Source organism: Pristis pectinata, chromosome 28 (genome assembly GCF_009764475.1).
Source record: "Pristis pectinata isolate sPriPec2 chromosome 28, sPriPec2.1.pri, whole genome shotgun sequence".
NCBI lineage: Eukaryota > Metazoa > Chordata > Chondrichthyes > Rhinopristiformes > Pristidae > Pristis > Pristis pectinata.
The window spans coordinates 10,716,651-10,741,234 of record NC_067432.1 but is presented as its reverse complement, the minus strand read 5'-3'; the positions used below and the strand labels follow the sequence as shown (position 1 = coordinate 10,741,234).

Sequence of the window (24,584 nt, the reverse complement as noted above, 5' to 3'; positions counted from 1 at the left end):
GTTTACAAATTCTTCACCTATTGCAATGAATTTCATCCTGCCATTAATGTTTTTCATTGTGTTTTCTCTTTCAAGCCAGCTTTTACACACATGGACTCCTAAACTTTTCATTCACCTGTTGCCACAAGTGTTTCTTGTAGGATTCACTCCACCTTTCTTTCAACCTACATGTACTGCCTTGTGTATTAATATTTGAACTGCGACTGCTGTTATCTGTCCAATTATTTAATTCATTTCTTTACTTATAGTTTCTACACCCAGTTTATTATCATCTATAAACTTAGATATATGTATCCTGGCACTAAATCTAGTCCTTCTGTATCTTTGGGTAATCATGATCTAATCTAAGAATTCACTACTCATCAAAGCGCAGTGTTTTCATTTTCCCAATCAGCTTCCTATGCATGCTACTTGATTGTTTCTAATTCCGTGCCTGAATTTTATTTGTTGTGAAAAATTTTCTCATACCTTCTTTTATTTCCCCACCTTCCTTTTAGGACAAATCAGCAGATTTTTCATTAACATCCAATGTTGGTATTAAAAATAATATCTATGCTGTCCTTGTAATGGGAGTCTTTGAAGTTCTGATGGAGTACAACTTTATAACCAGCAACTACAGGTATGCCACTAAAGTCATAGTGGTTATATGTAATTAATTAGCTTGCTTCATGTATTTTTTTCAATTCACCTGAATTAGTGAGCCAGACAGAGTGACAAGTTGTTTTAAGATCACTATACACAAGAATGCAATACTCCCTGTGTAGTGTACTGAAACTATTAGCCCAGGTTATGTTATCAGGTCCTGTAATGGGACTTGAACAGGCACTGAATTTTCTTCTGAAGCAAGGTGAGATTTATTAAATCAATGAAAAAGGCTTTTAATGTGAGACTGGTGTTTTCCTGTTTCTAATTTTTGGTTTGCAAATTGTAAATGAGTGGTTTTGTATTTTCTTTAAATATGATTATATTTGAAAATATTCAGACAACTTGATCTTGGACAATATGTACATAGAACATTACAGCACAGTACAGGCCCTTCGGCCCACAATGTTGTGGTGACATTTTATCCTGCTCTAAGATCTATCTAATCCTCTCCTCCCACATAGCCCTCCATTTCTCTATCATTCATGTGGCTATCTAAGTGTCTTTTAAATGTCCCGAATGTATCTGCCCCACAACCTCTGCCGGCAGTGTGTTCCACGCACCCACCACTCTCTGTGTACAAAAAAACACTTACCCCGACATCCCCCTTCTACCTTCCTCCAATCACCTTAAAATTATGTCCCGCCATGTTAGCCATTGTCGCCCTGGGAAAAAGACTCTGAATGGATCAAAGTCCATCTGTCACTGCTCTACGCAACCTTCCATCTGATATACGGCCCTCTTTATCCTTAACAAACTTCTTTGATATCTACAATTCCACCAATTTTCATGTCATCCGCAAACTTACTAATTTGGTTCTTTAATGGTTCTGGGAAAATGACAGATGTGCTGGGGTGAATCACGGCTGGAAGTGCCTGGGCCACCTTCCTGATGGTCATGAATCAACTTGGAAATCACTAACGTAAGAAAGCAAGCACGATCTAACCTGCACAGGACAATTTTTATGGCAAACTGCACATAAAATACATGCTCATGTAGATCCAGTTTTGAGGCACAGTACCATTAAAGTTAAGTTGATCAGGATGCATCTTTCACATGCATCCTGATCAACATGTACTGTTTATGTTTGTAAGCTCTCAACAGTCTAAATAGCCTTTAAACCATAAGAATGCATGTTTTTGTGATGAGTTACATAGAACATAAGAACATAGTCAGTAGGACACAGGAAGAGGACACTTCGTATAAATTGTTATCATTTTGTTGTAATTTATAAATGTTTCCAAATTCATCAGCTGATTTTTGTTTAATCCTGCAAAGCACTATCATTTGTATGTGCCACGTTTTGTGTGGTTTTCAGTAATTTATTATTTTAAATTTGCTTAGCTTGTTACTTCTAAGAGCTCAGTGCATTTACCCTCTGTGTTGTGATAGTAAACAATTAGAGCAGGAATATTGTACCATGATGGGTTGGTCTTTCTTAGCTAGCGTTGTGGTTACACCTGATGAACACATCTTCATCCAACGATCGTGAAAATCAACCAGATCTTGGACTTTTGGCAGCTACCTTTATGACCCCACTGTGGATAGGAATATAATCAGACTTGGCTATGGTAGCCCCAGAGCAACATTGCCTACTTACATCTCCTACTAGTATCATATTATTGGAACTGTACTACTGATGACTTGCTGCACTTGGAAAGATAATGGGAAGAAAAGCTAAAGGCGACAAATATACTGTGTTTACCTTAGTTTGGAATAACCTTTAATCTGGCACTTTAAGCAATTATTTCAAATCTATCTGCACTATGTAATGTTTCAAGTAAAATTAAAAAGCAAAATTATAGTTCCATGATGGTGTAGTATAGAAATTTTGATGCACAATTCTGTGCAAATTTTTCAGCATTAAAATTTTTCTGTAATTTAATTACAATTTTTGGACCAAACTACACCACTCCAGAAATTAGACCAGGCACTTCTGCTGTGAACTGCACTTGCACTGAGGATGCATTTTCCATGCCAGATGCATACAAGGACACCAACATTTTCCTTGTAAAACCCCTATTTGGAGCGCAGCAATGATCCAATGATCTGACTCCCAGTTACTAGGCTCCTATCTCTCCTTTCTTTCCCTGCTCCCTCCCATAAACCTCTTTAACAATCTCAGCCTTGCTCCTGGATTTACCTGCTACTTTCTCCGTGCACTCTGCAATGGCGCAGTATGCTGTGGAAAATGTGTATGGGGCATCAGTAGTGCCTGAAGCCTTTGAATTCAGGCAATGCTGATTTAGGGGACGTAGCACTAACCAAAATAGTTGTTGGCACACTGCACAATGATAGATTAACATCCCATTGAATTTTCTTTGCTTGGTAAACTATTTTAATGCCTTCTGGGTCTAATGCATAAAACTTTCTTGGGTTTTTGAAGCTATTCTATTAGCAGATTAAAGTAAGAAACTAAGATTGTTTATCTTCTTGTTGTAGTGCAAATCGGTTTGAAGATGTTATAAGTCTCTTCAACTGTTACTACAAACTTTCTGAACTTCTGAAAGAGAAATCTGGAAAAGGCAAATCCCTCTCATCCAGTAAAACGACCAGGAGTCTTCTAACCTTTGGTTTTGTCTCTAGATTACTGACTGCACTTTTCAGGTAATAGAGACCTGTGCAATGACCCTGCAGAAGAGAAATTCTGCATCTGCTAGAATATTTGTGCATGAATGAGAATTTTCCATGCTATGGAAATGTGCGTGTTATGCTGTGTTGTAATACTCATATTTACACTGAAACGGATCATAAAAATATCTTGATGCTTGGGGAATGAATGTCATACAGTTTAACAGTCAAGATCTTCAAAACAAAGTGCATGCTGTATGATTTATTTTATGACGAATAAGTTATGAACACAGAATGTTATGTTGGCTTTTCCTGCCTCTCTATGTATAATGACAATATTGTAGCCTGAATTTTTTAGCAAATTGTATATCACATTTGTGGAGATGCTGCTGATGCACCAAAGTAAGTGTGTTAATGAGGTGATTCCAGCAAATTTGCTTTAGAGTTGCCACTAGCTTCATGAAACCCAAATATCAGGAGCTGATGACACTAAATCTAGCAAACATACATTTGTATGCTTTGAAAGAACCTCATCAATGATTTGGGGATTTCCAAATTTTATAATTGATATATTGGTGCATTATCAAGAACTCTAAATGATAATTTAGAAATGCATATGAATGAAATTGGAAAGGCATGGTAGGGTGGCAACTCGGAAAAATTGTACTGAAGGATTCCAGCTGAAATATTAATCTGTCTTTATCTTTGTTACTGTCCAATATGTGGAATTTTAATTGTACTGCAAATTGCTCAGCTTTTTTGACTTTAATTTTGGTAACTGTACTAATTGTGATCTTTTTGTATTTAGAAAACATGAACTGCATCAGTAATTGATTTGAAAATGCCATTATTCCCCAGTTCTTTAAATCTCCTGTACATTATTTTTTTTCAGTTGATATATGACAGTCTTTGTCATGACAATTAGCAGAGCACTTGTTTCTCCCCAGTAAATTTCTGAAAGTAAATATAGTTTCCTGTGAATGCACAATGAAACATTCATTTATAAAAACCAGGAGCTATAATTTTCTTCCCACCCCCTGCCAATTACTTACCATTTCTCTCTTGAAGGGAGTTTTTTTTCTGCGATACTGATCTTAGCCGCCTTGACATGGTAAAACTACTATTATCACAGAGATCATAGAAAATTCAAGACATCAGAAGGTCTCCATTTAAATTGAGAAAGAGCTTCCCAACTTTATTCCAACCATCCAGCACTTGGTTCGTAGTCTGGCCAAACACAGCTCTCCCAGTACACGTCCAGGCCCTTTTCCAGGCAATGAGTCTAGGCCCATGCCACGATCTGGGTGAAAATGATTTTCCTCAAATCTTTAAATTACTTCAAATCTATGGCCATAGGTTTTTGACTCGGCCAAGGGAAATGGGCCTTTATCTACTCTGTTCAGGCACCTCATAATTTTATACCCAATTAAATCTTCCCTTTATCTCCTAAGTTTTAAAGAAAATGATCCTAGTCAGTCCAATAATTTCTCATTGCTTTTTTTTCCAGTCCTGGCAACATACTTTTAAATCTCCTCTGCACTGAATTCAGTGCAATCATATCTTTCCTGTAATGGGGTGACCAGAACTGTATGCTAGGCTTGAGCTATGGTCTAATAAACCTCAGCAAATAAATGAAAGCAGACAGCATGCATATTCAAATGACCTTCTCTACCTGCCTTGCTACTTTGAGGATCTATAGATGTATAGTCCTACACTTCTCTTTGTTTCTCCCCACTTCTGTGTATCCTCCCATCTATTATCTGTTCCTTTGTCTTGTTGCACCTCCCCAAATTCACAACTTGCACTTTTCTGGATTAAATTTAATTTGCCACTTTTCTGCCTGAATGACAAGGCCATTTGTATCCTCTTTCTACCTCCCTGTCAACTACACAGCCAGACTTCTCTTTCATGCTCAATGCATTTTAAGTTAAAGTCATTAACAAATACAGCAATAAGCAAGGGACAGAGTACTTGAGCCTGGTGGATCCCCATTGGTAACAGCCATCCAGTTACACAAAAACATCCATCAATTAATGACCTTGGCTCCTTGACACTGAGCCGAGGGCAATAATTAGACCCAGCTTTGGGTCTAATTTGGTACTCTCCCTTGGATCCCATGCACTTTTACTTTTTTGACCAGCCATCAAGTAGGATATTATCAAAAGCTTTGCTGAAATCTGTGTAGACGACATAAACATATAGCCCTCATTTGACTCTTCCTGTTACCTCAAAAACATTCAGTTGAGTTAGTCAGAAGTGATCTTCCCTTAATAAATCCATGCTGACAGTCCTTGATTGATTTGCGTCTTTCTAAATGAAGGCCTATGCTGTTCCACTGAATTGATTCCAATATCGGCCATCCTTGGGTAGTGAACAGGTTCCGTTGTTATAGGTGCCCATAAGTTGATTTTGTCCATATGTCAGAAAATACACAAAAATCTCTCGATATGGTAACCATACCTCCACAGTATTGTAATGAATGACATCAAAAGCACATAAGACTGATGAAAAAGAACGATTTCTAAAAGTAGATTGATAGAGGAAACTATCTCTGCCACTCACAGGAATGAATGTATGTATGTACATTGGACTTTAAATGTAATAATATTCTGGGAGTTCAGTCGTATGTACAGAATGTCCATAAGTCGGGTGTTCTTAACCCAGGGGTGGTCTTTACTTTGTCCACCCCGAGGTTACACTAAATGGTCTATAATTATATTTTATTTCCTCCTCTCTTTTGAAACAATGGTACAATGTTAGCAGTCTTCTAATTCTCTGTCACCACTGCTTCAGCCAGGAATGAGAGAGAAAGGTGACCAGAGCTTCTGCAATTTTATCCCTTCATTTTTAAAGCCTAGGATGCAGTTCATCTGGGCCTGGCAACTTTACGCCATCAAAGATCCTAATCCCCTTCAACATTTCCTGTTTTTACTGTTCTTATTCAATCTAATATTTCTCATACTTTCTCCTTAACTGGAACATTGCAGCTATCTTTACAAGAAAGGCGATAATGTCAAAGTATTCATTAAGAACCCTCCCCATATTCACTCCCTTCACACATTGATTACCTTTTTGATCCCCAGAAGGCCTTGCTCTTCCTTTAGTTGTCATTTTGTTCTCTTATGCACTTGTAGAACATCTTTGGATTTTCCTTGACTCTACCTGCCAATATTTTTTATGTCCTCATCTTCGTTTTCCTAACTTCCCTTTTATTTTCAGACCTACACTTTGTATATTTTTCTACATACTCTGAAGTATTCAGTTCTCAGTTATATGACAGAGGCTTCCCTTTTTGCTGCCTTCTACCCTTTATAGAACTTTTCATCTGGGGGCTCTAGATTTGGTAGACTCATCTGTCTTTTTGGGAACTTTAACCTCTTTGAGTCTCTTTTGAATATCTCCCATTGCCCTGAGACAGATTTGCAGTCAACTAGCTAGTGCTTCTCTACTTTTGTGAAATTACCTCTTTACAGAGTAAACTTGGCCTTGCCCCATTTAGGAGCTTTCACTACAATTTAACTTTGTCCTTTTCTAAATCCATCTGAATTGTGGTATTTGCTCTAGATGAGATAGTCACATGTACATCGAAACACATTGTGAAATACATCTTTTTGCGTAGTGTTCTGGGGGCAGCCCGCAAGTGTCGCCGCACTTCCAGTGCCAACATAGTATGCCTATAACTTCCTAACCCGTACGTCTTTGGAATGTGGGAGGAAACCCACACAGACACGGGGAGAACGTACAAACTCCTTACAGACAGCGGCCGGATTTGAACTCGGGTCGCTGGTGCTGTAAAGCATTACGCTAACCGATGGAAATGATGGCAGGTTGCTCCTCATTACAGGCCAGCAGTATCTGATCTTGTGCTTGGTTAACATCATGTGCACAGTTCTGAGCATTTTGTGACTACTGATGAGGAACGGAAATCCAACTCAATTTTTTTTCTCTCCACGATCACAGATGTGCTAAGGATCTAGGATTCCAATTTTTTTTCTGTATTGAGAGCACCCAATTCCACATACAGTGAGCAATTTGATATCAAACTTTTATGTCTACAAGAGCAATGTTAAAGGATGGTGCTTTTACTTGCTAGTACATCAGGCATTAAGTGTTCTTTATTTCCTTAAAAGCTCCCGTTGTGTTCGGTACTTGCCGATCTTTGTCCAGGATCAGGAATGTTTGGACAGGAGTGAGCTATTTAGCCCCTTGTAGGTTCATTCACCATTATTCGCCTCGATTAGGGCTAATCTGAGCATCACCTCCATTTATCTTCCTTCATAATATATCCCCTGAAACCGTTAACCTACTTAAATAAGTTAGGACCCCCAGTCATAAAATTGACTGCATATATGAAAGATCAATTTTTATAAATTTCTAAAAGGATGTTTCTTTTTTTTCAGAGATAATGCACAGAGCCACAAGGAGAGTTTGTCTATTCTGCGCTCTAATAATGAGTTCATGCGTTATGCTGCAAGCATGGCACTGCAGAAAGTACAGCAGCTTGAGGAAACGGGACAGGCAGATGGACCAGATGGGCAAAATACTGAGAGAACATTCAAATATCTATGTGATATTACTCGGTAAAATGGCATTTTTGCATATCAACAGAATTGGATAATATTGCATCATTTTTTCCGAAGCATGTTTATATAATTATTTTTGACTTTTAGTGGCAATAAAAAAAAGGCTGCAAATATTGTAAACCTAAATTAAAATTGGAGAATATTCCAAATACACGGCAACTTGGTCAGCACTGGAAAGGGAAATACGGTTTATTGTTTTGGGTTGCTTTGAAGAATTGCAGACAAAATGTTAATGGTTCCATTTTCAGATGTTACCCTAACAGATGTCGTTTGTCTTATGTGCTTTCTAATTTTGTTGAGAATTTAAATGTATTGTTTAATTGTCTAATATTCAAGCATCGAAATACCTGAATTTGTAAATGTGTAATTGGTACCAGCAAACTGTAGATTTCAGTTGTTGAGAAATAATGCAATCTGTACGGTCACCAGCATTCATTTGTTGCATGGCAGGGTTCTGCTATGGAGATATACTTCAATTCCATCAGCAGTGGAAGAATCTGGGAAGAAAGAGAAAGGAAGAACTATTTCATTACTGTGTTTGGAGGGATTACTGCGCATATTTAACACTGTGCAACATAGATATCAAAACAAGATTCAACAGTTCTTCAGTGCAGTAGGTTAGTAGGCATGGCCATGATTTTTATTGCTTGCAATAAACCTTCACAGTATGTCATGGGAATGGGTTCCTAAGTTTCTAGGCAATGTGAAGGCCAGACTGGATCAGCCAGATGAGAATACCATTAGTGTTTTAAAATCCATTCAGCTGTTGAAATTTTTTTTAATGTTGTAGTCCCCTAGAATGTACATGATATTTTGTTTAAGTGACTCATTAATATTAAATTGTATGATACCTTCATATAAATTAACTAAATGAGCACCTAGCTGATAGTTTCCATGGCTCAATTCAAAAGTATTCTCCTTGTCTTTGAAAGGTTATGGGCAAATGAACAGGTAATCTGGCTGACACTTCAATGCATTATTGTGATATTGAGAGGTACCTTCTGTTGTTCTTTCTCTCTTTCTTTCCTTTCTACCATTAATGTTGTAAGTAATTTATGTACATTGAATGTGTGTGTAAGTGTGTGGTTTCTGCTGTTCCTAAATCACTTGCGTACTGTCTCATTTTCCTACATTGTCCCATTGCTGCATTTGGTTCCCATTTCCCTTCTCAAGTAAAAGCTGTCAGTGGTGACTTGTGTTTGAAAGTGGGCTGAAGCTGTAACATGTGGCTGCCAAATGTTGATCCTAAATCTGTTAATCATTGTTGAGAATGTATAGCATACAACTTGGAAATCCTTATATAATTGACCAATTCAATTTGATAGTTGTGCAGATTAGAAGCTTTATAGTAACCTGCATACTTGAGTCCCATGAAACTGACCTGTGTTGGCAAGTTCGATTGTCTGAAATTGTTCAAAGGCATTTGTTTAGATTTCTAGTTTTTCTGTTAATTGCTTATCATTGATTTGGAATTCCATGTGAGCTGTTCTTCATGCATATGGTATTTCATTGTTGCCTAGTACTTAAGGGCACTGGAATATTTGACTAATTACTTTGATTTATTCGCCTCTCTTGATCTTTCTTATGCCATCTCCACCCAGTTTACTAACAAACAAACAACATAGAAAGAAACCTTCCTTTTGAGAACTCATGAACATCGATGACCCCATCTCCAATAAAAAACCTTATTTGGAGTTTAGAGCTGTGTATTGAGGGTTAAATCATGGGAAATTTTGTAGGATATGGGCAAGAATTTAATAAAATTGAAAAAGGGAAAATGGCATCCAGCTACCAAGACCATGCCCAAACTGCAACTGGATCTAAGTTTAATTGAGTTTCTCGTTAATAATCAAGAATGAAATAACACGATTGTCTGTGTTTGAGAATGAAGAATGTTATTGGGTTAGTATAAACGAAAGCCTGCTCTGCATTCAACGTCTGGTCAATCTGATGAATCCACACCTGCTTTCCAGTATCTGGTCAGGAAATATTTGACGAAGCATTATAAAGAGAGGTGTGCATCTGACCAGAGTTGCAAGTAATCTGGAAACACTTGACGTTTCCATTGGTTCCTTGAAGACTAGTTAATGAGAGAAGGTACGAGCAGTGGTTGTTGAACATTAATCCTTTTGGAAAGGGGAAAATGGAGAATAAACTGCTTTGTGAATTTTATATTTAGATGTAATGAGTGATGGGGAAGAAGAGCAGGAGGACATCAATATTACAGAGAAAGCAGCTTTCCACATCAGACAGTTCCAAGTAAGTAGTGCTGCTTTCAAACTAAGGTGGTTTATCTTTTTGTAGCACGATTGTACCCCTGCAACAATCTGTAGTAAATATATCTTATTTATGCTTCTAATTGTGAATGTGTGATTACCCTTTAATGTGAACAGCAAATGGAAAATAAAAAAGATTTTTGCTCTGTTCCATTTGCTGTCAGAGATCCCTTGTGACACAACTGAGTGGGGATGAAGAGGATTTTAACAGCAAGGAAGCACAGCTTTTAGTGAGCATACTGTCAACACTCTCTCGGCTATTAGAACCGACATCTGAACAAGTATGTAAACATTAAGTCTGACAGCTGTTTCTAGTTTCTCGCCAGTGAGTTTGAGAGTCATACAAAAAGCACATTTCTATTTTCCCTATTGTTTTGTGATCAAGAAGATCATGTTACAAATAGGGAGTGAAATATTCTCATTGTACTTGTTCAACACTAACATTTCAGATATAGTACAACCAGAGGATTCTATTTTCTATTATTTAACCTAACCTTAACATTCTGTATTAGCCTTGGGATAAGGAGCGATCACTCTTGCAAATATGTGAAGATTTTCTGTTTCCTGCAGGAGCTATCTTAATAATTGATTAATTTTGCCCTGTTAGGGCAATTGTAGTTAAGAATGTTGTGTGTGGCCACATGCTACTGGAAAAATTGGACTACAATAAGCCACATAACAGACAGAGGAGTTTCATCTTCTGGTTTGGATTTGAATCCTGGTGTCACCCAAAGAAAGTATGTCCAGTGTATGTTTTCCAGAAGTTACAAACAATGCACGTTCAGGGTACGATGGAGCACATAAAGAGAATCAGACTTCTTGTAATTCTGTATTTATGTATCACGTGAGTGTGGGAGACTCAAGATTGCCAATAAAATGAAGAGTAACAGGTTATATGAAATCTGTTTCTGATGCCCATCCCTAAGAAATCATTTAATGTTGATTGGCTTGGTAATCTAGTAAAGCAATTGGTGTTGCACCAACCATATTAAGTATTTATGGTTACCTATGGTGATAGAACTGTAAGACTGTAACAACTCTCCCTTTCAACAGAGCTTCCTGATTAACCCTCCAAGAAGAAAGCCCAATTCTTTTCACTTTCTTATATGTCACAAGTAAATATAAATTTTCCAGTGAGCACAGTCAGTTCAAAGAGAGTGGGGAATAAACAAATACTTCAGACCCTTGCTCCAGCAGCAAACCTATCCACTTTCCTGACCCCGGTATACTGGATCCCAACCCTGGTTCCAGCCACTCACCTCACCTGCAGTCCAGGCCTTGGCCCCAGCCCCATTCTGGACCCCACTTGTACTGTGGACCCTCGACTCATATTCCTGACTAGTGAGTGAGGCAGATGCCAGACCATCAGGACTTTTGAACAAACCTCTGCTGCATTATTGGAGTTTTACTGGAGGAGAGGCCTAATCTTGATCTTCAAATGTCATCCCCTTCAACCCAGGAATCAGCCTAATAAATCTTCTGTGAACTGCCTCCAATGCAAACATAATCCTTCTTTAAATATGGAGACCAAAACTGTATGTGACACTCTAGATGTGGTCTCACCAAGCATCCTATAAAGTTGCATTGAAGCTTCCCTACTTTTATAGCCCATACCCATTGCAATAAAGGGCAATGTTCCAAATTACTTGCTCATTGTCTGACCATCCAGAGACCTCAATAGTAGAGAATTCCAAAGATTCACAACTGTCCAATAAAGAAATTTATTCTCGTCTTTGTTCGAAATTTCCCCAGCCCCTGCTTCAGTTTTGGTCACTTTGACAAATTTGACATCTGTTAACTAATGTAATATGAGACTGACTATGGTTGAGGTGAGACCTGTCCCCCCCACTAACTGTCTTTCTTTTCCTCATGGATAATTGCCGTGATCTTTTGTTAGAAACAAAAAGAACTGTTCTGCTTCCATTTTTTTATGGATAATACACAGAGAAGAAAATAACTTGGAAAACAATAAGGTACTTAAGTCTCCACAATGACAGTGAACAATTTCACAGAAGTAGTCACGAAAGAGGTATTCTTAGAATAACAGTGTTGATTAATATCTTTCTGTGCATTAAATATGTTACTATGGCAATGCTACTTTTCTTTGGCAGCCTGTTAGTTTTATTATATTGGAGCTGAAAAGGGTAAAAAAGGTCTTGTATTTTTAATAAAATGTGTGAAAATTTATTTATTGCAATCCAAGTTATCTATTTCTTAATTTGTCAAGTGAAAAGTGAAGCATTGATTATCAATTGAATGACGTGAGTTACCTTTTTTTTGACAGTTTGCTCAAATGTTAATGTGGACAATAAAGATTTGCAAGGAAAATAATATAGGTAAGAATACTTCAAACACTAATCTGAGAAGTGTAACCTTTGCAGATAAGATAGGAAATGATGGAAATAAATTGCCAGTCCGTTGGCATTTGTAGAAGAAACGACAGGTTAAAGTTTCAAGTGGGACACGACAACATACACCAGATCATTACTGAGGGAAGTGAGCTGCCTGAAGTGTATTTTTTGTTGAATGTGAATCAGTAATATTAGATTTATTAAGGTTTTTTCTAAGGTAACAGTTGAGGATAAATGCAATTAATGAATAAGTTGTAAATATTTCTCATTACTAACTTACTAGAAGAAGATTTTATTTTCTGTAAGGAGGTGGGTGCATGTTAGATTTTAAGCACGTTATCCATTGGTGTCAAGCAAAATCAGTGAAACATTTTTCACCTTAAAATGGAGGCTTAAGTGAAACAAAATGCTGTAGTGATCAGGTCTGCAATCTTCATATGTTCTGAGAGTATTGGCATTTTTTAAGTGGACATTTGGTATAATAAAATGTTTTGTTGGATTCACAGAAGATGTACAATTCTGTAAAGGTTTGATGAGCATGATGTTCAGTCTGCATGTTCTGCGTAAGAGTCCAGTGAGCTTGCTCCAAGAGCTATCTCGAGATGTTCACAGTCGCTTGGGTGATATTGATCAGGTAATAACCATGTCTAGGGAGGAATGGAACATAACTAGAGACACGAGACTGCAGATGCTGGAATCTGGAGCAGCAAACAATCCGCTGGAGGAACTCAGCAGTCAATCAGCATCTGTTGGGGGAGAGGAATTGTTGACTTGAAATGTCGACAGTTCTCCCAACCCCCCACCCCACAGTTGCTGCTCGACCTGCTAAGTTCCTCCGGCGGAATTTTTTGTTGGAAGATACTAGATCCTTTGAGCCAGTTTTCACCCAGCGCAAACAGCATGATCTGAATGGCCTTGGTCCTGATGTACGATAGAAATCAACAGACTTGGTGTCACTTTGGTGACACTTCAGTTGTGCTTCATGATTAAAAGAGACAACTGGAAACCAGAAAGAAAGCTTTCCCTTTCCTGTCACCATAACCATTTGATAATGCATGCAGTAATTTAGTTTGTGTTAAGAATTAATAAAGATGTCTGATTGTTGGGATTTTTATACCACAAATTCAGAAAATACTTACTCAAATCACATTTATGATTTAGATTGTGAAGCAGTACTAACAAAATTCATGATTGCATATTGTTCGACCATTTAGATATCAATCATGGCTCCTAATTATGTTTCTGGATTTTAGTTATAGGTTTTGTCATGAGTAAATTCTCTAGCAACAGGAACAGTGAACTACTGATTTTCTATACATTAGCATCCCCCTATAAGACAGGGCAAGTGGTTATTTTTGGGAGATTAATTATTTTTTACAAATTTATCCACCTTCCTACAATCCTCCTTTGAAGATTGTTTATAATGGGGTGTAGTTGGGGAGAATGTGACATGTAACAAAGATTTGTCTGCAAAGACAGCATCCTTGTTTACTCACAGTTAATCATCTTTGTGAGACCATGAACTAAACGTTGTGTCATTAGGTGACAAGATCAATTTGATCCTGTTATAGTGTACTGGTTGATGCAGCTCAACCTACAACTAATACTGAGGTGCAAGTGAATGATTAGAAATAAATAATATTTCAAATGGGCATATTCCTATTAAGTTTCAAATCTGAACTTTCATAGGAATCCTTTATCAGAAAATACAATTTCTCATATTTCACTTATGCTATATCATAGCCGTGTAGATCATTTTAAATTCAATTTAGATGCAGTACTTTTTTATATTGATGCTCAGCAGTACCTGATTATTGAGTGAGTTCTAATTTGAGGAGTTTGCAGAGGATACCTGGGATTCAATCGAAAGATCACTGCAGGAAAGTCTGTCAGTTTAAAGTACGTTTCCATTTAGTAACAAGACAGTTTCACTGATGGAAATCTGTACATCTATTTCCTCTGTTTAAGTAGTTAGTCATACAGCATGGAAACAGGTCCTTCTATCCACTGAGTCCACACTGACTATTATGCATCCATGTTCATTAATCCCAGTTTATTCCCCCAGATTCCACCACACACCTACACAGGTGGCAATTTACAGTAGCATTTAACCTGCGAACCTGCATGTCTTTGCGCTGTGGGAGGAATCCAGAGCACCCAGAAGAAACCCGGGTGGTCACAGGGAGAATGTGCAAACTCCACACAGATCATTCAAGTTTAATATTTGGAATTGGTTTACTATTGTCACTTGTACTGAGCTACAGTGAACAACCTGCCTTGCATATCGTTCATACAGATCAATTCATTGCACAGTGCATTGAGGTAGTACAAGATAAAAGAATGCAGAATGAAGTGTCACAGCTACAGAGAAAGTGCAGTGCAGGTAGACAATAAGGTGCAAGATCATAATGAGGTAGATTGTGAGGTCAAGAGTCCATTTTATCGTACTAATGAACCGTTCAATAGTCTTATAACAGCAGGATAGAAGCTGTCCTTGAGCCTGCTGGGTACATGCTTTCAAGCTTTAGTATCTTCTGTCCGATGGGAGAGGGGAGAAGAGAGAATGTCCGGTGTGGGTGGGGTCTTTGTCTATACTTCTCGCTGCTTTAGTAAAGCAGCCAGCATAATCAGAGTCTATGGAGGGGAGGCTGGTTTCTGTGATGTGCTGAGCTGTGTCCTCAACTCTCTGCACTTTCTTGCAGTCACAGGCAGAGCAGTTGTCATACCAAGCAGGGATGCATCCAGATAGGATGCTTTCTATGGTTCATCGATAAAAATTGGTGAGTGTCAAAGGGGACGTGCCAAATTTTGTTAACCTGAGGAAGTAGAGGCACTTGTGCCCTTTCTTGGCTGTGTCGTCTACGTGGTTGGACCAGGACAGGTCATTGGTGACGTTCACTCTTAGGAACTTGAAGCTGTCAACCTTCTTGACCTCAGCACCGTTGATGTAGACATGAGCATGTGCACTGCCGCCCTTCCTGAAGTCAACGACCAGCTCTTTTGTTTTGCTGATATTGAGGGAAAGGTTGTCGTCATGACACCATGCCACTAAGCTCTCTATCTCCTTCCTGTACTCCGACTCAATGTTATTTGAGATATGGCCCACTTTGGTGGTATCTTCTACAAACTTGTAGATGGAGTTAGATCAGAATCTGGCCACGCAGTCATAAGTACATAGGGAGTAGAGTAGGGGGCTGAGGTAGCAGCCATGTGGGGCATCAGTGTTGAGAATAATCGTGCCAGAGGTGTTGCTGTCTATCTTTACTGATTGTGGTCTGTTGGTCAGGAAGTCAAGGATCCAGTTGCAAAGGGAGGTGTTGAGTCCCAGGTCTCGGAGCTTGGTGATATTTTAATATTTCCAAGGCTTGTCACATTTTCCAAAATATATATCGTGCACTCCAGTTGATGCTGTACCAATTATCTTTATCAGTGTAACAGTATGAAGGTTTCAGGCCACTGCCCAAGCTGAGTGAACCACTTGAGAAGAGTTGGGATTAAAAATAACGACTGACCTCTTAAACAGTAAATCAATGAGAGAGATACTTTTGGCTTACAACTTGAATTTAGGGGTGCGATTGAAACAGTAAGTTTCTGGTGCATGTCCATTCATTGATGAAAGAAAGTTATGATAGTTCGTGCCTCATGTCTCTCCTGACCCGAAGCACCCCACAGCTGCTGCTCACCCTGCCGAGTTCCTCCAGCAGTTTGTTTCTTTACTCCAGACTCTGGCATCTGCAGTCTCTTGTGTCTCCAATGCCTTAATAGAGCTGCATTGTTTGTTTGTGCCCAGTGCAAATAATCACACAGGAAATTAATCAGTTTTATTGCATTATATTAAAATATTAAAGCTAATTCAGTTCTTTAATCGGAGTTCCAAATAAGTCTGCAAGTTAAGATTTTTTTTACAAAATGGTTTGTGGAAGTTTTAAATATTTAGTGAACATGTCTGAATAAATCTGTTGCATTGTAAAGATGACCCTGTGTATCTAGTACAGTGACATTATGTCTTCAATTAGATACTCTTAGAGTGCATATTTTGTAGTTTCAGATAGTCATTGTATATTTTAGAAATATTAAAACAGAATTCATTAACTTGCAATTGTGAACTGGGTTTTTGTAAAAAGTATTTTGGGAGAGTGTGTTTAAGACTGCAATCAGAAAGTCCTAAGCTTTTTCTAAATACCTTGTACAAAAATCAGAAAATGCAGTTTAGCGTAGTGACTAAAACTTAGATGACCACTTCTCCAATTTTTGATTGATAGAACTTCTTCACAAAGTTCTGTGGCAGCCTATTTTTTAATAAAAATTTGATCATAAATTGTTGGCACCTGACTAAATGCCAATATCCTTTCACAGTTTTGTAGATTATGCTGATTCCTGAATAATAAAATTTGAGGTGGTGAAATTGAAATAATCCAGCCCCTCAGATTGATATTTTTGTGACTACACTCCCTCTCAGTGTCTAATGATGTAATTGCTGAACTAAACGTACGGGCCTGGAGACTTTTTCATAAAAAGCCTGAAATAAGTGGAGTATTTGTTGTCAACGTGCATGCTGCTTCCAAGTGGTGCTGTGTTATGGATTCTCTCACTTATTCATCTGAAGAAAGATTTTGTTTCACAAAATTAAATAAGATCTTTTTTAAAATGAAAATTCTAAGGAAACACATTTGAATATGTTCTATAATTTCACTAGAATTGTAAAACATTTATTTTTGATGTTGCTATACAATATGACCAGAATACCAATCTAACCATACACCCTGCATAATTTATACTTGAATGATTCTTGTCCTGTACTGTGCATGTTTCTTTGGTGTTCACTCAAATATAACCGTGTTCCTTGCTTAACTTCTCTAGGATATTGAAATAGATGAACAATCCCATTTTGCCATGGTGAACTCGAAGACTGCAGCCCCAACTGTAGTGGTAAACACTTTGTAACTGGCTATCGGGGAAATAGCTGTACTTTTTGCTGCAATAACAACTTGCATACTTCATGAATAGCCAGCGACAAGGAAATACTGAACAATAAGCAGAGAAACCTAGCAAAAATAAATGGTTCTGTTTTAAGAGACTTTTGAGATAAGAGGGAGGTGGCAAAACAAAAGTGGCTTAAAGTTATTTCCACATTACAGAGATGAAGATTAGCCTGTTGTGCAGTGCTGACATTTCATAACAGCTTGTGAGAATCTTGATTTTTTTTTATCTCCCCTACTCTGCCTGTGTAGTTGAACTTTTACTGTTCTTCTCTTGGCATTGCAGTGTTATTTTAAATTGTCTTTGTTAAAGTTTTGTTCCTGGGATACTATAACGCTGGCATGGTTGCATTTATTGCCCATCCTTGGATGTCCTGAGAAGGTGGGGGTTTGTCCTTTTGAATTACTGTAAATTTTACAGTGCTCCCACAGTAATGGATGGTGAATTCTCGTATTCTGAGTGTGCTGCATTTAAAAGGAAAAATAGTGGTATTAAATGTCCAAGTCATGGAGGTATCTGACAGGGAAAGTAACTTCAATACAAAAGTGAAAAACTACAAATGTTGGAAATCTGAAATAAAAATTGCTGGAAATACTCAGCAAGTGAGTCAGCGGATATGGAGAGAGAAACAAAGTTAATGTTTATGGTTGATGCCCTTCGATTGGAACTGTGAAAAGTGAAAGATAAAAGGGTTTCAAGGTGAAGGGAGAGGCGTAGAGAAAAAAAGCACAAAAGGGAAGGGGTTGTGATGGGGTGAAAGGGAGGAGAGATTAAATAACAAAAGGATAATTGTATTAATGTACTTTTTGTTTCTTTTACAGCAGCTCATTTTATCCCAAGTGGAGAAGGTTTTGGAAGAAGTTGATTGGCTTATCACAAAACTAAAGGCCCAGCTGAGCTCTGAAAAAGCACCGACAGGTAGGGTGACTTCACAATACAACAGTGCGCCATGGGAGTAGCATACGTACTCACTGAATGGTGAAGTAACACCATGCTTTAGTCCATATAGGTTATCTGTTAGTTTATAAGAATGGGCCTCAGACCAAGAAGTTGGTCTCTTTGCAATAATCAGGAGAGCAACTACACTAATCCCATTCTCTTTCCCCAATTCAAATCCAGAAAGCATTGACGTGTGTTGGGGCAGGGTTCTGTGGTTTTCAGCCATCCTTATAACATCTATGTATCTTGTCTCGTCATGTCCTCCTGGAACTCAATTAACTCCTTTAAGTCTTTTCCCACTAACTGCTGATAACCCCTTATGTCAGCTGTTAATTATTTGCTAGCTTCTGGTACGGTTCCAATCCCTTTTCATCATTTCCCTGCTTTTCAAGACCATGGTAACTCCTGGCATTAATCTGCCCTCTATCCAATTGCTCTTTTCTCTTAAATCCTTGAATGTACTTATACCTGTCCAATCCCTCGTACCTTTTCTGGAACTTGTGGATATCCCACTGATCAAGTTTCCCCACCTGTAGCAGTACTGAAAAGGTCTTATCAATGTTGCAGATGTAATTGTGATCATGGCAAATTCCATTTTTCCCTTTCTTTCCACTGTTGGACCATTATTTCTGGAGTCCTTCATGAATCTATCCTTGGCCCCATGATATTTCTCATTTGCATGCTGTCACTCACAGTAATAATCTTAAAACTCATCAAGTGCCATATGCTCTGAACAATGAGCTTAATCACTACAGCCCTCCATGGTCTTTAATTTGTCACACTGCTTTTGCAGCATTCAGTAATGGAGGAACAGAAACTTCCTTTAATTATTGAAAAGAATTAAGCCATTAGAGCCCTGAGCATTGACTGCCCCTCTACCTGAACCCCAACTTAGTGTTGGATGTAAAATGAATTTCTGATGACATATCTGCTCCATTAGCTAGACCATTTACTTCCAACTCTGTAACATTGCCTGGCTTTTTGCCTGGCTTTTTGCCTGCCTCAGCTTGTCTTCTTTCAAAACCTTATCCATGTCTTTGTTACATCTGGGCTTGACTGTTCCAATGCATACCTAGTATATCCCAATATACGGCTAGGTAAACCTCTTCCACATTTTATATGCTGTATGCTGTCCTTAATATAATTTGCAATACCTCACTTTTAAAATTCTCATCTTTGTTTTCAGATCTCATCCTGGCCTTGCTTCTCTCCATCTTTTTCACCTACTTCCAACCTACAATTCTTGAATTCTCCAAGCTCCTTCAAACCTAGTCCCTTGCGTATCCCCAGTTTTAAACTTTCCACTGTAGACAACCATGCTGCCTAGGTTCTAGGATCTGGAATTTCTTTCCTAAACTTTTTCCTTCCCTCCCCTCCTTCCTTTGCCTCCTTCCCTCACCTCCCTCCCTCCTTTCTCTCTTGCCTTGCCTGACCTTCTGTCATGCTCACACACATGATTTTAAAAGCTGCTGAGAAATGCTTTGTTATGAAATATGTTAAGTTTTGCAAAAATGAACTATCAGCTTATACAAGTTAGTAGACTGACCCTCGTATTCCATTAAGTCCACTCACCCCCACCCACACTTTGTTCAGCTGTCCATTCTTGCTACTTCACGCAGTCTTCGTCACTAGTCTTAGAACTTAGTGATAAACAAGCATCTTATTTGGATCACTGTAGTGAACCGGGGGCTGTGGGTGTCATCACATGTGCGTTATCGCTAGAAGCAACAGATAAGATAAAGAGGCATTCAACGCCGACCTTCAACAGCTCCTGGCCTGGTTCCCAATTGAAGATGAGCTGCTTGGTGATTTTATTGCCAGCGTAACAAAGGACATCGTCTTCTGAAAAGGGGTGATTGGCAAGGAAAGAGTCAAGAAAGTCAACGTGCTGATAAAACACTTGGAACATGATCGTCAGAGAAACAAGGGCTCATGGGAATGTCCTTAAACCAAGTTTTGGCACCTGCATCATTGTTCAAGAGAAGGGCTACAGGGATGGCAGATCACTTCTGGCATGACAAACTTTACACCACTTAATCTGGTCTATTCTCTCCAACGCTGCTACAAGATAAACAGTGTTTTAAGGTTTCAAGGTACCTGCAAAGAGATCTGCTCAGTCAGTGCCCCACTAACAACCTGTTGACTCCCAGCCAACAGGAGCTACAAAGTAATCACAGTGCCTGGTTTTCCCTGATGTCCAGCATCATTGGCACCAGTAAGGCTCTTCTACCAGAAAACATCAGGCAACATCCAGGATGGACCAACGGCATAATATCCTGACTAACGTGGGAATCCCTTCCCAATGACTGCTCAAAATGGAGAAATATCCAGGAAAGCACTGGGCACCTTAAGTCTACATGACAGGAGTGCGAGGAGATTAAGCACATAAAAAGGAATGAGCACAGGACATCCCAAACAATCTAACTCTCCCTCCCCACACCAGCATCAAGCATCAGCTACCCCACCTGCGGCAATGTCTGTGGATCCCAGAATGACTTTATCAGCCACCTTGAAGTCCACAGCACCACAATGGAAGCAAGTTATCCTTGACCCCCAAGGGACTGTCTAAGAATAAGATAGTTCTTCACTATGTATGTATTGTATGCTTTTAGGTTGTAGGATGTTAATAAATGGAAGTCACTTTGAATGGAATCAACCCTTCGGTAATAATTTATTACAAAAGGGAGGTGACTGTCACCCACAGGATTGTCAGTGACACCAGGAAAGAAGATGAAGGTTGTAATTCCAGTTCTCAGTAACTCGGCTCATCCACATTAAATTTTGTTCTCTATTTGTAGATGAGAATTCTCAAGGATCAACTGTGAGAGAACCTGTGGAGAAAGCCATAATCCTTCAGCTGGGCACCCTGCTGACTGCTTTCCATGAACTTATACAAACATCGATTCCATCTGGAGGCTGCGTGGACATCCTCCTGAAGGAGTTGGGCAAAATGTATAACATTCTCACCTCATTAGTAAAATACGTAAGTATACAGAACTGGTTTTGCTTATTCCTGATGCACACAAAGAACTGCACTGGACCATGATTACAATGTGATTTTTAGAGGTGAATATTGTGTGGGATGGTGAAGAAAAAGGGAAGGAAATTGAATGGTGAATCACCACATTATAACCACCAGGATGTTGCCAGGAATGGAGGGTTTTACTTGTGAGAAGATTGTATAGGCTGAATTTATTGTCACTGGAATGTAGGAGATTCAGAGGTTTGTATTGGTTTATAAAGTTTGAGGGGCATAGACAGAAGGCATTTTTCTTAGGATGGGGGAGTCAAAAACTAGAGGGCATAGGTTTTATGTGAGAGGGGAGAAACTTAAAGGAGATCTGATGGGCAAGTTTTTCACACACAGAGTGGTTATATAGAACGAGCTGCCAGAGGAAGTGGTAAAGGCAAATACAATTACAGCACTTAAGAGGCATTTACACAGCTACTTGGATAGGAAAAGAACAGAAGGATATGGGCCTAATGCCGGCAAATGGGATTAGCATAGATTGCTATCACGGTTGGCATGGACACGTTGGGCCAAAATGCCTGTTTCTGTGCTGCACCACTCTATGAATCTAACCCTAACATAAACTGGTTGCTCCCTGCATTTGTTTACAGTAGGGATGACAGGGTGAGCAAAGGAAGGGGTAGAAATTATATTGAAAAGTAGGATCTGTTTAATGGTCAGGTGGGTAAGTGCACGAAATAGGTGAAATTAGCTGTGTGCCTTCTAGGTCCTTGGTTGACTTTTTTTTTCTGTCAGTTCAATTGTAATGAGCTTAATCAATCTAACATAATCTGTTTCTGGCACCAAACATACCTTTAACATCCCTGTTAGTTCAGTCGTTTCCTTTGAATGTTCCTTTGGCAAGTTGTGTGAAGGAAAAGGAAGAATCCACTTTCCTTCTCCTTCTTCTGCACCAGTTGACCAAATTAACCATTGTTTAGAAAAGGGGCGAGGTTGGAGCCATTTTTGCTCTTTGGTATTACAGAAATATTTTTCTTTCTAAGTGCATGGTATTCTATTGTCTGTAGATCCAATCCCTCTGGGTGACTGGGGGGAATTTAACATCTTTACTGAATGTGAATGTTAACACATTTTCTTTTGTCGGCCCTCCCAGTACATCCAAGGTTACACAACAAATGTGGCACATCTTCCTGCAAGATTTGAGAAACTAGTAAGTAATAAACTGTTGATTCTTATTTTATGAAACCTTTTGTGAGGAGGGGAGATGTAAATGAAAGTTCCCAATAAAGACCATCCCATCAGATTGCTAGTAGGCCATGAAGCTATGTTCCACCTGTGTTATTAGACCATGACCAATTTACAGTTCAGTTCCATTTACCTATCTATGTATCCCTCAAATGTTCAGTTCCTTACACCTCTCTGGAGCGTGAGTTCAAAATCTCTAGTATCATGTGCAGGAAAGGTGTTAATGGTCTGGCTCCAATTTTAAGATCTTGTTATGGACTCCCCAAACAACAACTCTGTATCTACAATATCCAGTTCTTTTATCATCACAAGCACCTTGGTTGGATTATCTCATAGCCTTCTAAATTTAAGGAATACCAACAAGTTGGTGTGCAGCTTATGCCTGTAATATATCCTCTTAACCCCTTATCATTCTGTTGTGTCAGTGCCACATCCTCTCCAAGCCAATGCACCTTGACTGAGATGCAGTGGCCAAAACTCTGCACAATATTTGAGATGGGATCTGAACAAAGCAGTATTCACTTGAAGCATCACTTCCTGTTTTCAGTTCCAGTCCAAGGTTCCATGAGACTTTTTTTTAGTACCTGTGCTCAAGCTTTGCGAATTGTGATCACTTTGCTCCTTGACTGGGGTCTTCCATTTAAGAAAACATGACTTGACTTTCATAAATTCTAAGCAGATGACCACACATTTTCCAACATGGAATCTCATTTGCTGCAGTTTTACCCACTCACATAATTTACGACCCTTTGTATCCTCCTGCTCTGCATTCATTCGGTCGCACTTGAGGATTAATACTGTATATATGGGTGAGAAACTGATCACAGATGACAACGATCAGTTTGCCTACCCTTTAAGCCCAACTCCATGTGACTGCTCAATCAAATTATCCATTTTGTGTAATAAAATTGTTTCCAATTCCAAGTTCAACAACACACAAAATGCTGGAGGAACTGAGCACATCAGGCAGCATCTGTGGAGGGAAATAAACAGTAGATGTTTCGGGTCGAGACCCTTCATCAGGATCTGAAATGTCGACTGTTTATTTCCCTCCATAGATGCTGCCTGACCTGCAGAGTTCCTCCAGCATTTTGTGTGTGTTGCTCCAGATTCCAGCATCTGCAGAATCTCTTGTATCTCCAATTCCACATTCTTTTTTGATTATCTTCTGTGTGGAGCAAATGCCTTCTAAAAGTCCATGGCAGACATCAGTTAATCCTGTTCCATTGACTATATCCTCCTTTTAAAAAAAAGTTAAATGGAATAGGTAGACATGATCTATCTTGTGCAAATCCACACTGGGTCTCTTCCATCAGTTGTACTTATCATTGTTTTCCTGATGATAAATTCTGGGGGAAGTGCTAAGTAGGCCTGAGGTTGCCTGATTTGTTCCTTCCTCACAAACAAATTAAAGGAGTGACATTTTTCTATTCATAGATACAATCCAGAAATTAAGGAGTTTTGAAACATTATGAAGAACATATTTGCATTTATTTTCCTTTTAGTACTTGGACTGGAAATCCACCAAGAGATATTCTTGACTCTCATTTTCTTCATTATTACTTAGTTAACATACTAGGTTTCTTCACAATTTGGTTTCCAGGTTACACTGGATTTTGTGTTTTTCTCCTGGGTAAACATTTAAAAAGTACTCATTTAACAAGTCTGGCATTTTACTATTGCCAGTTTATAATCTTATCTGATCTCATTTTGCCTTGGAGTGTTATTTCTCTTATTGCTGTCACTTGCAAGTTGTACCTTTCTCAGCTTGATTCCCAGATCATCTACTGGTCAAAGTGACCACTTTAGGTAGACAGGATTCTCTCTTTTTCTCTTGACCATTGTGTAATATTTACAAGACTACATGTTATTTAATGGCAAATGTAAGACCTAATGCACTGCACTTTCTCTGCAACTGTAACAATATATTGTGCATTCTGTTTTCCTTTTTACTACCTCAATGTACTTGTGTATAGCATGATCTGTCTGGATGGCACACAAACAAAAACTTTTCATTGTATCTCAG

The 24,584-nt window shown here is 38.7% G+C and overlaps 1 protein-coding gene across 3 annotated transcripts in view; it reads left to right on the top strand.

Annotated features, from left to right (window-relative positions):
* The window catches only part of fanci (FA complementation group I), a 63,160-nt gene that overhangs the window by 31,477 nt on the left and 7,099 nt on the right, over window positions 1-24,584 (top strand). For all 3 annotated transcript variants that reach the window (XM_052040293.1, XM_052040294.1, XM_052040292.1), the window contains exons 22-33: window positions 498-619; window positions 3,085-3,249; window positions 7,614-7,793; window positions 8,247-8,413; window positions 9,976-10,055; window positions 10,237-10,353; window positions 12,357-12,408; window positions 12,930-13,057; window positions 17,284-17,352; window positions 18,225-18,321; window positions 21,141-21,325; window positions 22,467-22,523. In XM_052040293.1, the coding sequence (XP_051896253.1) occupies window positions 498-619; window positions 3,085-3,249; window positions 7,614-7,793; window positions 8,247-8,413; window positions 9,976-10,055; window positions 10,237-10,353; window positions 12,357-12,408; window positions 12,930-13,057; window positions 17,284-17,352; window positions 18,225-18,321; window positions 21,141-21,325; window positions 22,467-22,523 (1,419 nt within the window). The remainder of the gene's footprint in view (window positions 1-497; window positions 620-3,084; window positions 3,250-7,613; window positions 7,794-8,246; window positions 8,414-9,975; window positions 10,056-10,236; window positions 10,354-12,356; window positions 12,409-12,929; window positions 13,058-17,283; window positions 17,353-18,224; window positions 18,322-21,140; window positions 21,326-22,466; window positions 22,524-24,584) is intronic.